General features: G+C 40.8%; 1 protein-coding gene across 3 annotated transcripts in view; it reads right to left on the bottom strand.

The window, feature by feature from the left end:
• Positions 1-239: 239 nt before the first annotated feature.
• The window catches only part of tdrd3 (tudor domain containing 3), a 34,398-nt gene continuing 19,046 nt past the window's right edge, over positions 240-15,591 (bottom strand). Inside the window, exons 9-14 of one of the 3 annotated variants that reach the window (XM_080439680.1) lie at positions 14,342-14,528; positions 13,546-13,674; positions 10,003-11,162; positions 8,094-8,219; positions 2,979-3,121; positions 240-455 (exon numbers count right to left, since the gene is read on the bottom strand). In XM_080439680.1, the coding sequence (XP_080295806.1) occupies positions 3,005-3,121; positions 8,094-8,219; positions 10,003-11,162; positions 13,546-13,674; positions 14,342-14,528 (1,719 nt within the window). In that variant the 3' untranslated portion in view covers positions 240-455; positions 2,979-3,004. The remainder of the gene's footprint in view (positions 456-2,978; positions 3,122-8,093; positions 8,220-10,002; positions 11,163-13,545; positions 13,675-14,341; positions 14,529-15,591) is intronic. The other 2 variants (XM_080439681.1, XM_080439682.1) reach the window with 2 other exon arrangements.

The raw sequence follows: 15,591 nt of genomic DNA, 5'->3' as shown, positions 1-15,591 counted from the left end.
TTTTATCGACACAGACGTAAAGGGTGTTCAATAGCCCTGATTTATGGAAAAAAAATGCAAAAGCATCAAAATGGAGTTAGCTGGTTTCTGCCGGACAGCAACGTTATGTTTATGTAAAGCTTTTTCATAGTACAGCACATTGTAACTAGTTTTGTGTTATACATTAAATCATTTGAACTTACATACATACATAGAGTACAGTATATATATACAAAAAAAACACATTGAAACCCAACAGGTGTATACTAGAATCATCATTTATTAACATGACAATGCAACCGTTTTACAAATTCTTCACACCATTTACAGCAAATATGCCCCAGAACAAATTAAGTGATGTTCCAATTAATGTCAGTTTTTGCATATGTGTAAGCCCTTTAAAAAGTTATTGACGGTACACGGACACTTCAACTCTCGGGAAGAACTCTGGATTGACGATGAGAGACATGACTCTTCTGTGATGCAAGGGGGTAGGTAGAGAGAGAAAGAGGAACTATTATTACATTGACATTACATCATTTAAAAAATGATTACATTTTGTATGCATTTTCAAGTAATGTTCCTTCCATCATCTGGCGTCTGATTCAGACATTTGACAGAATTGTTTTAACCTATTGAGACCTGGAACGCATCTGTGTCATTTTTTTATTTGACTTTGGCTATTCAAAAATAGCAGATATACAAGCTCGTAACGAGCTTGTAGATCTGCTATTTTTGAAAAATCTTGAAAATGTGTGCAAATTTTGAATATTTATATTCTTTTTAAAGCAAACATTTTTAACTCAAATCTTTGCTTCTGGGGGGTCCCTGGAACAACATATTTTGAGATGGGGGTTGGCGGCCAAATAACATTTTTTGGGGGGTCCTTGACATGAAAAAGTTTGGGCACCACTGATATAGAAACACACGTTTTTTCCAGAATACTGTTGGGATTTAGAAGACATTTTGTAGAATCGGCTTCAGGTCTTAATGGGTTAAGTGAGTCAGTGATTTCCATACAACGTTACATTGCTAATGCTATCTAATGTTGTGTGGTCCCAGTGGGATGACTTTTAAGCCATATCTTCTTGCAATGTTTTGTGCTATTAATTTACTATTTAGCTTTTTTTCAGCAACATGTAATTATACCTTATACGGGACATACATCACCGTGCAGTATTTTGGTAAAAAAATGTAGTGTTAGTTAATAAGTTAATTTCTATAAGATGTCATTGTCAGCATGTTTCTATTGGGATATGATATACAGTAGCTGAGCCAGTGTGTTCACTATTAATACACAATGCCTGCTAGTTTTAAAAGGCTTAAGTATGCTTTAAAGTACAGGAACAAATATCAGTTTTTAATTATGTTTGCGTTGTGGAACAGCTACATGCTACACTGTGTGCCCTTCACAAACAACATTTAATTAAATGAGACTTGAGAGTATGAAAAGCAGCTTCCATTGACTTTAAAAAATGGCTCGGTAATCAATCATGGTTTATATGGCTCTTTCATTGGATTAAGTAGGTACAGTCAATGCCGATAGAGAGACCTTTGTGGTGTTAATGTGAATTTGCCATTAAAGTGGGTCTCGAGCACAGCATTCCCCTAGCTGTGTGACAATGACCACAATCATTGATTTAGTCATTTGAAGATGAATGAACCGGCTATTATGGATGGCGTGTATATGATCGTCTCAAGATTTGCCGGTTCTTAACGCTTTAGCCGATCGGAGGTTTCCAAATTAAATATCAGCTACGAGCATAAAAAAGTACTGTAATTTTCCGTGGAATGGCAGTATTCCTCGTCTGTAAAGAAACAGTACTTGGGGCGTTGAGTTCAAGCACTTCTAGGACCAGTGTTGCCAGATTCTGTGAGAGAAACAAGCAACCAGGTCTAGGAAAACCAGCCCAAAAGAAGCGACTATGGGGCCACATGAGCACTTTAACCAAGCTCACAACACGTTGTGAGCTTGTAGATCGGCTATTTTCAAATAAAAATATTGCGGGGAGCAGATCTGGCAACCCCTGTCTAGGACCTTGGTTAACCCATTGATACCTGGAACGCATCTGTGTCACTTTAGATGTCTTTGGCTATTCAAAAATAGCAGATATACAAGCTCATAGCGCGGCACCGAGTGCCGCGCTATGAGCTTGTAGATCTGCTATTTTTGAAAAAAATCTTGAAAAAAAAATCTTGAAAGAAAATGTTTTAGATTTTTTTTTCTCAAAATGTTTCAAAATTTCAAAACTTTCAAAAAACCTCAGGTCTTAAAGGGTTAAACCTTGTTTATCCTGATGACACGTGGCACTCACTCTGCTACCAAAGCACAACACAATATAAGTCAACCTTGACTGATCTCACAGGGAAAGATAAAAGACAACTTTACTGAAGAAAACAATAGCACAAAGTGGCCACACGGGGGGCTGTCCAGTCGTGTGTCATCAACAACATAATCACAATGTGTCCGGTTTGATTCCGGCTGGGGGACGTGTCTTCCCCCCACTCTCTGCCTTAGTTTCCTGTCTCTCAACTATCCTATCCATTATGTATTGTTTTTTTTTTAACCCATTAAGACCTGAAGCCGATTCTACAAATGTCTTGAAAAACGTATGTTTCTATATCAGTGTGGCTGAAACTTTGTAACTTTGTATTTTGCCGCGGACCCCCCCCCCCCCCCATCTCAAAATATTTTGTTCCAGGGACCCCCCAGAAGCAAAGATTTGAGTTCAAAACGTTCGCTTTAAAAGAATACAAATATATTAATTTGCACAGAATTTTCTTGATTTTTCAAAAATAGCAGATCTACAAGCTCGTAGCGCGGCACTCGGTGCCGCGCTACGAGCTTGTATATCTGCTATTTTTGAATAGCCCAAAGTGTAAAATTAACTACTTACTTACTTTTTTTTTTTAAGCTCAAATCAGAAAGTGACACAGATGCGTCCCAGGTCTTAATGGGTTAAAATAGCTATAATAATGCGTTTCGTTTAATGTGTTACCTGCCAGTGACAAATGGACGATGGACTCAATCACGTGCCCTAGGTGGCTGGTAGTACTCCTTTGTGGGCCGCGTGCGTCTGGGCTGCCCGTCTCCCCCGCGACGGAACTCTAGAGAACTATCACTGTGCCCATCATCTTCCTCCTACCAGAAAACATGCAATTGCTTGTTGTGGGTGCATGTAAAAAAAAAAGTGATGTTGGAACTTTTGGCAGAATCTTCTGTTGTGTATTAGCTAACATGGGTTGTGACAGGAGTCAAAAAATATTGCCTTCATCCGTTTGCTTCTGGGCTCTTTGAGCAAAAAGGAACCAGAAGCAGCGATTTCCTTTCACCTGCATTGTTATGGCAAAATCACACTGGCATGAACCAAGGCCAACAAACTAAGTCGACGAGTCTAGCAGCATTACTGTATATGTTCTAGGCCTGACCTCGACTAAGTCGACTAGTCGACTGGTTAGTCGCGGGGGGTCCGAGTCGACTAAGTGTCTCTTAGTCGACTCTAGTCGGAAAAAAAAAAAAAACCTTTTTTTTTTTTTTTTTTTTTAAGGGCCAAAAAAGTTTTTTGGCCAAGTCTACACCTGCAACCACACGTAACTTCCACTTTATTCTTCTTATTCCTCGTCTTTGTATTGGTATTGTTTGTGTTGGAGCGCCTCAGTGCGGCTGCAGAGTTCATGTGCAACCTCTTCCAGAGAGAGATAGAGACACTAGAAACTCTGCTGGAGACAAAACAAACTGTGTAGACTTGGCCCTTTGAAATAAAATGTATTTTGGCCAAAAAAAAAAAAAAAAAAGCTTTTTTTTTTTTTTTTAATTAGTCGACTGTCAGTCGACTATTGGCAATTAGTCGCCAATTAGAGTCGACTAAACAAATCCTTAGTCGGGGACAGGCCTTATATGTTCACTCATGTTACACAAATATTGGTGACCGATACATTTTTGTTGTGCTTACAGACCTTCTGTCAAGGGTAATATAACCAGCCATTGTACTTTCCCAAAAGAACATCTCTGGATTATTAATATTATTTTAATGTAATGGCTGATTAGCTAAACGTGTGATTTTGGTGCCCAATGAGATTCAATACCCAATGAGATTGAATATCTATACTATAATTTACGGAATCTCTGTGTGTGTGTGTGTGTGTGTGTGACTGTCTGTCTGTCACACTGTCCCGGGCGTAACTCGGAAAGCGTATGACCAAGCAGTCTCAAACTTGGTGTGTCTCATACTGTCTCATACTGTATGTGTGCGCTGCTGCCCAATGACAATTTGGACGGTCCAACGGTTTCCGAGAACAGAAAAACCATAGGTTACTATCGTAACCCCGGTTATTTGATTATTATGAGTGAGATGTGTCGTTTATCACACCAGGGGGGGCGCTCTCCCATAAGCGACACATCGAGGCGATTAATAAGGAAAAAATACCAACAAATATCACAAATATCTGTATTCGTCGGCGGGTCTGAAGAGAATGCACAAAGTCTCAGTGTGTTTTGGGAGAGCGTAAGCATCAATTTCCCTGATTGGCAGAAAACGGATGGCTTCACGGATTGGCAGAGCGTCACGTTTGTGCAGCTAAGCTAGTACAAGTACCAGCTCAAGTTGTGGTTAACCCATTAAGACCTGGAACTGTGTCATTTTTTGATTTGAGCTTAAAAGCATTATTTTACACTTTGGGCTATTCAAAAATAGCAGATATACAAGCTCATAGCGCGGCACCGAGTGCCGCGCTACGAGCTTGTAGATCTGCTATTTTTGAAAATTCGTGAAAATGTGTGCAAATCTTTGAATATATATTTTTTTAAAGCGAACATTTTTAACTCAAATCTTTGCTTCTGGGGGGTCCCTGGAACAAAATATTTTGATGGGGGTCCGCGGCCAAATACATATCATTTTGGGGGTCCTTGACATGAAAAAGATTGAGCACCACTGATATAGAAACATACGTTTTTCAGAATACTGTTGAGATTTAGGAGACATGTAGAATCGGCTTCAGGTCTCAATGGGTTAAGAAGTGTCCGCCCTGAGACTGGGAGATTGGGCTTCGATCCCTGGCCGGGTAATACCGAAGACTCTAAAAAAACTCAGCATCAAGGGTTGGATTGGGGGGTAAGTCCCTGCGTCATACTAGCGTCATGTCCAGGGGGGTGTAGTACTTGTACATGAAGCTGCCACAATCTATAGAAAGAGATGGGCCAACATGGGCTCAGCAAGGCTATGTAGTTCCCGACATGAATGGCCACATGTAGGCCGCTGCCCAAAGGGGCGTCGTCCTAGTAATCAGTCATTCCAGTTTTTTTGCTCATGGAACACAGAAGCAACAGATAAAGATGATCGACAACTTTTGGACTTTTATCATGGACAGGTAGTTACCAGTGGTGGAAAAAGTACTCAAATTCTTTACTTAAGTAAAAGTACCAATACTGCAATATGAAAATACTCTGTTACAAGTAAAAGTCCAGAATTCAAAATTTACTTGAGTAAAAGTACAAAAGTATTGGCATCAAAATGTACTTAAAGTATCAAAAGCAAAAGTACTAAATATTTGAAAATAGCAGATCTACAAGCTCACAACGCGTCGCGCTGCGACGCGTTGTGAGCTTGTAGATCGGCTATTTTCAAATAGACTATGTATAAAATAGGGCTAAAATGGTTAATGTATGTTTTATAATGTAATAATTTATATCTGAAAAGTGACAAGTAACTAAAGTTTTCAAATAAATGTAGTGGAGTAAAAGTACAATATTTGCCTCTGAGATGTAGTGGAGTAGAAGTAAAAGTATTGGAAATTGGAAATACTCAAGTAAAGTACAAATACCTCAAAATTGTACTTAAGTACAGTACTTAAGTAAATGTACTTAGTTACTTTACACCACTGGTAGTTACAGTATAGCAACATACTTTCACTTCTTCTTGACTTGACTCATCAATCCATCTCCTAAACTAACTAAAACAATAAGGCCATTCGTGCAATGCAACCCTCAATAGAAACAGGACATCACACATCCACTCAATCACCACTTTGCCCTACGGTCCAGAACACTAGCACAAACAAAGGACTCACTTTGGGAAGAGCCTAACACCGGTCCCGCACACCGCTGCCATATCCACCTTAACCCTTTAAGACCTGAGTCTGATTCTTAAAATGTTTTCTAAATAAAATGTTTTTCGAAAAAAATAAAAAAATAAAAATCACGATTTTTCAAATATAGCAGATTTACAAGCTCATAGCGCGGCACTCGGTGCAGCGCTATGAGCTTGTATATCTGCTATTTTTGAATAGCCAAATAAATCAAAAAATAAATAGGCCTCTCTGAACAGGCTTGTGTGTGTACCGCTGTCTGTCTGTCTGTATGTTGTTATTGTGTGGTGTCGTTGTCTGGTACTGTATGGTTCTGTGGAAAGGAATTTCACGTTGGGGGACCATAAAATCTAAAGTCTAACTGCAGGACAACAAGGAATCCTATTAAATCTCGGGCATTTGGGAAATATTCTTTTATCACAAAGTCAATTGTGATGGACTTAGTCAAAGAGGCGTTTAATCTTGTGTGTTTGTGTAACACAGATTGATACCGTCGCTGTCAGGAAGAAACCTTGAATCTCTATATATATTTCATAATTAATGCTCCGTTTTATACTTAAAAATGGGTGCAAAAGTAGCAAATTATCGATCTACAAGCTCACAACACATCATGATGTGATCTTTTAGGTCTTCTTTTTCTTTTTTTCCCCCAGAATTTTCATGCCCAAATTATTGGACACCAGGTTGTCACGATCTAATACAAAGAGTGTCTATAAAAAGGCGTGACTTTCGTCACATGAATTTCTTTTTTCGACGAATCACAACGCTCGTTTCATGCACGGAGAACGTTAACAAAAATTTGTAAAGCCGTCGACCTGATTTCCTTGGGCGATACTTACGCCGAAATTTCAGTACCTCTGTTTTAGACTTTCAACAGGCTAGGTCTTGCCCCAGCGTGGGTTGAAAGTTGTTACGTTGGTCTGTGGGTTTAATACATTTTTAACCAAAGAAGTATTAAAGGTTCTATGACATTCATTTTCACTTTTTTTTTTTTAATGTTTTTTTGGGGGTTTAATGACCTTAAAGGGGAATTTTGGACTAAAGTTTTCTTACCTTTTCTATGACGTTATGATATCTTAGGATGAATGGTACAGTAGAAATTTTTCATAACTCCACCCCTGAGCCGCCACAGCTTAAAAGGTGCGCGGATAGGCCTTAGGTTAGATCACATATTTTAATAGTTTTTTTTTTAGTTTTTTTTGGTGAGATCTGACGTTCATAGTGACAGAACACTATGCAACCAAAAAAAAAAAAAAAAAAAAAAACAGAAGTCTCGCTAGATGAGATTGAAATCTCGAGATTTCAATCTCGTCTAGCGAGACTTCTGTTTTTTTTTGTTGTTTTTTTTGGGGGGGGACAGTGTTCTGTCACTATGAACGTCAGATCTAAAAAAAAAAAATTTAAAAAAAAGCTGTTAAAATATGTGATCTAACCTAAGGCCTATCCGCGCACCTTTTAAGCTGTGGCGGCTCAGGGGTGGAGTTATGAAAAATTTCTACTGTACCATTCATCCTAAGATATCATAACGTCATAGAAAAGGTAAGAAAACTTTAGTCCAAAATTCCCCTTTAATTAGATCCCCAAAAACCTGAACTTTGAACATTCAGTGGATTTTCTGTGGTCTGGGGTTTTCCTGCCATGGATAACTGGAGTGGATTTTTCAGTTAAAACTTGTAATACACATTTGAAGGACCATGATAAATACTGTTAATGTGTTGTATAACTGAATGTCATGAAACCTTTAACAAGCTTGTGGAATGCAGGTAAGTTTTTTTCATTTCCTGAAAAGAAACAGTTTTTTTTGGACAAAACAGTTAACAAGGTTTCTGCCAGACAGCGACAGTATAATCTTCCTCTCTATCCCAGCAGTCAGCCACACCACATGGTTTGGTGTCGTGCAAACAGGACAGGACATTGTTTGTCGGGCAGGCCGCTGTGCTGAAGCCAATTAAGAAGTGTAACGCTTCCATAGAATGTTTATTTGAGGTCCATGCACAACGTTGTGACCCATGTTTTCATTCATTGCTCACCCAGCAGTCAGCGTCCACAGGTTTGATATTGTGCAGCAGGACTTCCTCGCAGTTTCCGTACTCGCTGAACACCACCACCGCCGTGGAGCCTGATGGATGCACGGCGTCGATCCTGGCACGGTAGAACTTTTGGGGACAACATGCACACACACACACACACACACACACACAAAGAGAGAGAGAGACAACATCGAAAACATCAATCCTCTGAGCACAATCACTACTTGATGCAAATTAAATTAAACATGCTACAATGTCGCCTCCAGAACCACAAATGAACACACCAATTTTAGGCATTTTGTGAAATGTTAACCCATTAAGACCTGAGGCGATTCTTTAAAAAAATCTAAATCCTAACAGTTTTTTGAAGAAAATATAAAAAATATTTTTTCACGATTTTTTCAAAAATAGCAGATCTACAAGCTCGTAGCGCGGCACTCGGTGCCGCGCTATGAGCTTGTATATCTGCTATTTTTGAATAGCCAAAGGCATCTAAAGTGACACAGAAGCGTTCCAGGTATCAATGGGTTAAGTGCAACAAACCACGGTATCTAATTAATGTACATAGATCGTGGTAAAACATAAATCCCATCATAAGACATCTTTCTATGCCTCCCCCTACAGTGTCTCTCTTTTCAATAGAGACACAATAGTAGAGTGGCAGTAATTACCTATTCTCCCTTAACCCATTGAGACCTGAAGCCGATTCTGCATGTCTCCTAAATCGCAACAGTTTTCTGAAAAACGTATGTTTCTATATCAGTGGTGCTCAATCTTTTTCATGTCAAGGACCCCCAAAATTGTATGTATTTGGCCGCAGACCCCCATCAAAATATGTTGTTCCAGGGACCCCCCAGAAGCAAAGATTTGAGTTAAAAATGTTCGCTTTAAATAAATATATATTCAAATATTTGCACACATTTTCACGATTTTTCAAAAATAGCAGATCTACAAGCTCGTAGCGCGGCACTCGGTGCCGCGCTATGAGCTTGTATATCTGCTATTTTTGAATAGCCCAAAGTGTAAAATAATGCTTTTTAGCTCAAATCTAAAAATGACACAGTTCCAGGTCTTAATGGGTTAAAATAAAATTAACATGCTTGACATTTTTAAATAGGACCCTCTCCCTCCCCCCAAAACAATTCCCACACATTATTCCTGTGATTGAAGTTTTATGTTAAAAGTTCAAACTTGATTGAAAAAAAAAGCTTCCTCCAGAGAAACAAGGAGCCAAGATTGTCATAAAGAGTAAATGGAAGACCACAGCTTTGTGGACACAATGATGGATGTTGTGGTTAATTACCGTTAAGATTCCCAAGCAAAATAAACTGTGCTTTTATGTAAGTAAATGTTCAAACAAACAATGAGTCTGCAAGTCAATCTCACATTCACTGTCAATGCATTTGCACCAAACGTTGCGTCTGCAATGTTTTCTTGAATCTGTAACTCGAGAAGAGTTCGTTTCTATTTGGGATGCCAACGAAAAATAGAATAGTAAAAAAAAAATCTTCGCCAGGGCATTAGAATATTTGAATTAAGACTGATCACGTTTCTGGCATCCCTCCCTATGTTCACAGAGTTGACTGAGATGATATGGGAATTAATGCAAAACTGTGACTGATATTTAACCCATTAATACCTGGAACGCATCTGTGTCACTTTTAGATTTCTTTAGGCTATTCAAAAATAGCAGATATACAAGCTCATAGCGCGGCACCGAGTGCCGCGCTACGAGCTTGTAGATCTGCTATTTTTGAAAAATCGTGAACTTTTTTTTTTTACATTTTTTTCCGAAAAACTGTTAGGATTTAGAAAATGTTTAGAAGCGGCCTCAGGTCTTAATGGGTTAATGTGGTGCCATGTGATGAACCCCAAACCCCATCCGTAAGACGGCTAACTCTTACTCTACCTTGCCATCCTCCCAGTAAAGTGCCAAACAGTGGTCTCCGGGTTTCCAAAACTGCTCCATCACGTGACCTCTCTCTGAACCCTTAGGAGGACCTTGACCTCGGCCTTGTTGTTGTCCCTGCCTCTTTTTAGGCCCAGTGTTCTGAGAGGAGGCGTTCTTCTTGTAGAGCTCCTCCTTGTGGGGGGGAGGAGGAGGAGGAGGAGGCCCGGACGAGTTCATTAGCTTAATGGGCCCAGTCCTTTTGTGCTCCAAGTCTCCGTTTTGGAGGCGAGGAGTCGTCGTCTCTACTCCTCCTCCCGCCTGGACGTGATCCTTGGACCCTCCTCCTCCTCCCGCCGCCTGGGTGTCTTTGGACCCTCCTCCTCCCCCCGCCGCCTGGACGGAGGAGGCGGGGTTCCCGCCCCACGAGTTACAGTTCAACGGGGGGCCAACGTTGTCCCTTTGGTGGTCGAGGTGCCCCGAGAAGGGCCGGTCGTTCCTGCCCCTCCTCCTGTTGTTGTTGTTGTTGGCCGCGGGGTCCTCGTTCCTGCTCTCTGCTCGCCTAGAGGAGCCTCTTCCGTCCGGTGCGTTGCTAGTCGTGTCGGGTGCTTTAGACGACGCGGGTGCATTGTCTTTGGGCCCTCCTCCTCTCCGGTGCGGCTGCTCAAACGACGAGCCGTCCTTTGCGGCGGGTTGAAAACCGCCGTCTCCGTTTCTTGACCGCTGGTGGAAAGGTCCTCCGGCAGACTCCATCTGTGGTCGCGTTTCTTTCGAACGCGACGAGAACGCGGAGGAGAAGGAGGGAGCGCCGGAGCCGACGACGTGCTCGTCCTGTTGCGTCTCCCGCTTGTCGTTCTCCCGCCATCTGTCGTGGCCCCCACCACCACCACGTGACCCCCCCCTCTCTTGTTGGCCCTTCCAGTGCTGCTGAGCCGGGCCTGAGGTGTGAGGAGGAGGAGGGGGCGCAGAGGAGGAGGAGGAGGAGGAGGAAGAGTTGGGCTCCTGGCCAGGTTTGGGGAAGTCGGTGTCCCGGTTGTGGAAGCGGGGCGGCCTGTCGTTCCGTTGCTGTCTGTTGTCGTTTTGGAACGAGAACTTGTTGGCGTGCGACGACGAGGGATAGTCGGAGTTGGAGAAACTCATTCTGCCGTCCTGGTGTCTCTGAGGGGGCTGGCTCTTTGGCTCTAAAGAAACAAGCACATCATAGTACAAAAATATTAAAAAATAATGTGAAGAATATTGACAAGAGAGGGTAACTGAAGGTCAACTTCATAGTGGGGATAAAGAAAATGGTTTCTTTATTTAGACCAATGAATATGTTGCATTCTCTTCTTGCAGGTTGCAAGGTCGTGGTCTGCCCACTTAAGACATCCATTATCAACAACAAGCTGGGGCTCAACCAGCTCTAGCCAAACCAGTGCTGCTGATTTTGTGACATGTCTGTATTTTAAACGGTATTAACCCATTAAGGCCTGAGGTTCCGATTCTACAAAATGTCTCCTAAATCTTTTTTTTTTTACAGTTTTTTGAAAAAACCTATGTTGCTAGGTCAGTGTTTCTCAATCTTTTTCATGTCAAGGACCCCAAAATGTTTATGTATTTGGTCACTGACCCCCCCCATCTCAAAATATGTTGTTCCAGAGACCCCCAGAAGCAAAGATTTGAGTTACAAATGTTTGCTTTAAAAAAATATATATTCAAAAGGTTTGCACAAGTTTTCACGATTTAAAAATAAATAGCAGATCTACATGCTCGTAGCGTGGCACTCGGTTCCGCGCTACGAGCTTGTATATCTGCTATTTTTGAATAGCCAAAGTGTAAAATAATGCTTTTTTTTTTAGCTCAAATCAAAAAACGACACAGGTGCGTTCCAGGTCTTAAAGGGTTAAATGGTATTAATGCCCTCAGCAGCACGAGACGGCCATCTGTCTGGGCATTATTATGGTGATTCTCTGAGAGTCATCATCACAGTCGTCTTCGAGATTTTTGGGATGTGGGTGGCCCTGCATAATGTGGTGTTAGCGAGGGGTCAAAGAGATTACCATTTTATATTGCCCACTAGCTTACTGTACCTCACTTGACTCTCTTTTAACTTTGTGAAAGTTGTGCCTCAACATTTGGTTTCAGTTCAGATGTGTTACAAGGTAAATGGCACCATGTTAAACCAGCTTGGTTTGACTAGAGCATGAAACTAATAACCTTTGTGAACAGAGTATAAGAGAGACAAATTGCATTTGCATCATGTTTCATGTGCCATTGTGTGTGTGTGTGTGCGTGTGTGTGCAAAATCAAGACATATTTTAGAACAGAGGAGACATTCACATTAATAGAAGAATAAGTCAATGCCACACACAATGTTATGACCCTCCCACATTCAAATGATGTGAAGCCTACAGAGCTAGTTAAGCAGTGGTGGAAAAAGTACTCAAATTCTTTACTTTAGTAAAAGTACCAATACTGCAATATAAAAATACTCTGTTACAAGTAAAAGTCCAGAATAAAAAAATTACTTTAGTAAAAGTACAAAAGTATTGGCATCAAAATGTACTTAAAGTACCAAAAGTAAAAGTACTAAATATTTGAAAATAGCCGATCTACAAGCTCACAACGCGTCGCGATGCGACGCGTTGTGAGCTTGTAGATCTGCTATTTTCAAATAGCCTAGGTTTAAAATAGGTTTAAAGTGGTTAATGTATGTTTCATTATATCATAATTTATATCTGAAAAGTAACTAGTAACTAAAGTTTTCAAGTAAATGTAGTGGAGTAAAAGTACAATATTTGCCTCTGAGATGTAGTGGAGTAGAAGTAAAAGTATTGGAAATTGGAAATACTCAAGTAAAGTACAAATACCTCAGAATTGTACTTAAGTACAGTACTTAAGTAAATGTACTTAGTTACTTTCCACCACTGTAGTTAAGGCAGACAACTCAAAAGCAGCGCCTACTCACCTAAAAAAGGCGATCGGTCACATACGTGCACTCTTCATCTGACTGGGTCGGGGCCATTTAAACCTCCCTGCTTTACCTGAGCTCTGCAATCTTGCTGCCCTGCTGTAACTGTTCTGCTGTACTGCTCGCTGTGCTGTGCTATTGCTGCTGCCTGCCTGCCGTGCTTTCCTTATCAACTTTTGCAATCCCACCGCCCTCCCCCAAGCATCCACCTGTGTGGGTTCTGTTTCTATGATCCCCTCTTTGGGGTCTTTCTAGTTCAATTCCCCGTCATATCTATTTGGCAGATCATTTATTTATTATAAATATTTTCATGCTTACATCAAATGAATGAATTTGGACACGGCCTTCATGCCAAACATATTTATACTTGCATCTTATGCTCAAATGTCATATTTATGCTCAATAAGATAGATTTTAATCCAAAAGTTTGGCTGACTGAAATGTGGATATTCTGAAGAGGGCAAATAGACTTTTTTGGCTAAAGTTATTTCAAAATCCCTCTTTGCTGTTTTAAAATAGAGTGTTCCAGTGCTGGAAATCTTAAGCCTCCATCAGGGACTTGAGAAAGGTTAATCAGGCGTATTATTACCAATTTAAAAACCGTGTCACCTCACCATCGACGGAGAACGCTCCCATTTTGGATTCCAGGAAGTCAAAGAGAGTGCTGGGTCCGGAGGGCCTTCCTCCCTCCCCTCGGTCTTCCTCATCCTCCATCCTGGACCTTCCTCTTCCCCTACCTCTTCCTGTAAAAAACATTCAGAATAAAAAAAAGATATGGAGTAGATCCTATTCATTCTAGAAGTTAACCCATTGAGACCTGGGACGCATCTGTGTCATTTTTTGATTTGAGCTAAAAATAATTATTTTACACTTTGGCTATTCAAAAATAGCAGAGCTACAAGCTCATAGCGCGGCACCGAGTGCCGCGCTACGAGCTTGTAATTTCAAGAAATCGAGAAATCGTGAAAATGTGTGCAAATTGAATATATATATTATTTTAAAGCGAACATTTTTAACTCAAATCTTTGCTTCTGGGGGGTCCCTGGAACAGAACGTTTTTAGATGGGGGTCGGCGGCCAAATACATATAATTTTTGGGGTCCTTGACCTGAAAAAGTTTGAGCACCACTGATATAGAAACATACTTTTTTTTTCAAAAAACAGATAGGATTTAGAAGACATTTGTAAGAATCGGCCTCAGGTCTTAATGGGTTAATCTAAAACAGGTACAATTTAAATATTGTTGGTAAAAAGTTGACTTTAGTTGATTTTCACTCATTCAGTTGAATGTTCCTATTCCTGGTTGTAAGATATTTTGTTCAGTATAAAAGCCAGAATATTACTGACGTACGTACATACATACGTACGTACGTGCGTACGTGCGTGCGTACGTGCGTGCGTGCGTGTGTACCTCTAGGTGGGGGCCTGCTGTCTCTCTCTCTCTCTATTGGTGGGGGAGAGGGTCTGTTGCTGGTGGCTCCGGTCAGCAGGCAATTGAGAGCCGCTTCTAGGTTGTTGTTATTGTCCATCAGGGCCTGGCGTGCAGCCTCCCTATTAAAGCCCATCTCCATGATGTCTCTCAGGGCCCGCTCGTCCACCTGCGTACCGGAGTTAGAGCAGAGATGTTACAATACTGGAAAGTTACAGGGAGTGGAGAAAAAGAAATTGAACAAAATAAGAAAAAGGCACATCAATACATCATCACTGTCGGGCAGAAACAGTTCTCAGGAGATGGAAAGAACCTGTGTTCCCAATGGATTCAATGTAAGACTGCCCACAAAAGGTTCGGTGGATTTTTTTGTGCTAGTCACAGGTGTGTGACTACTTTAGCCCTATTTTATACCCAGGCTATTTGAAAATAGCAGATCTACAAGCTAACAACGCGTCGCATCGCGACACGTTGTGAGCTTGTAGATCGGCACTGCCCCCATGGAAAGATGCCACATTTGTCCCTTCAAGGATAAGGCCCATGCAATTAGGGCCCAACACCGAGATCCCAAAATATTCCACAAATATCTCAAACTACTGACTGGGTTGCCATGGAGTTTGTGATGCACATTCATGCTCCCTGGGGGATGAACACCAAAATGTGTGCCTACAAATAAGGCAACTCAAAATGTAATGGTTGGTATTGCCGTGAAACACTTGCCGCTAGTGACGATTCTCTCTGACCAATCACGTGTTTTCACGTAACCTTCTGGTATCGTCTCGGCTGGAATCTCGATGGAAGTGATACCAAAAAAAGTACCAGGTAATACTTTTGCCCCGATGGAAATAGGGCTGTCACGATTACAAATTTAAGTTGACAATTAATTATCACTCAAATAATTGCCGATTAACGATTTAATTGTGTTTCTGTCGTTGAAAATTATTCGAACATTATGAATAAAAATTACATTTCCGTTTGGCTTTTTAGCTTTCGTAAACAAAAGTTGCACAGGGCAGATATGACAAATAACACATATTTAATGACTTTATCCTTAAAAATAAACATTAGTAGTGGAAATAGCCGATCTATAAGCTCAAAACGCGTTGCATTGCGACGCGTTTTGAGCTTATAGATCTGCTATTTCCACTATTTTTGATTTTTTTTTAAAATATGACATTTTTTAACATGGAATTGAACATGGAATATGACGATTATAAAAATAATTGTGATTA

This window comes from Gymnoscopelus braueri (genome assembly GCF_963280865.1).
Source record: "Gymnoscopelus braueri genome assembly, chromosome: 1".
NCBI classification, from domain to species: Eukaryota; Metazoa; Chordata; class Actinopteri; order Myctophiformes; family Myctophidae; genus Gymnoscopelus; species Gymnoscopelus braueri.
Note: the sequence above shows the minus strand (reverse complement) of the source record. Positions and strands in the feature narration are given on the sequence as shown.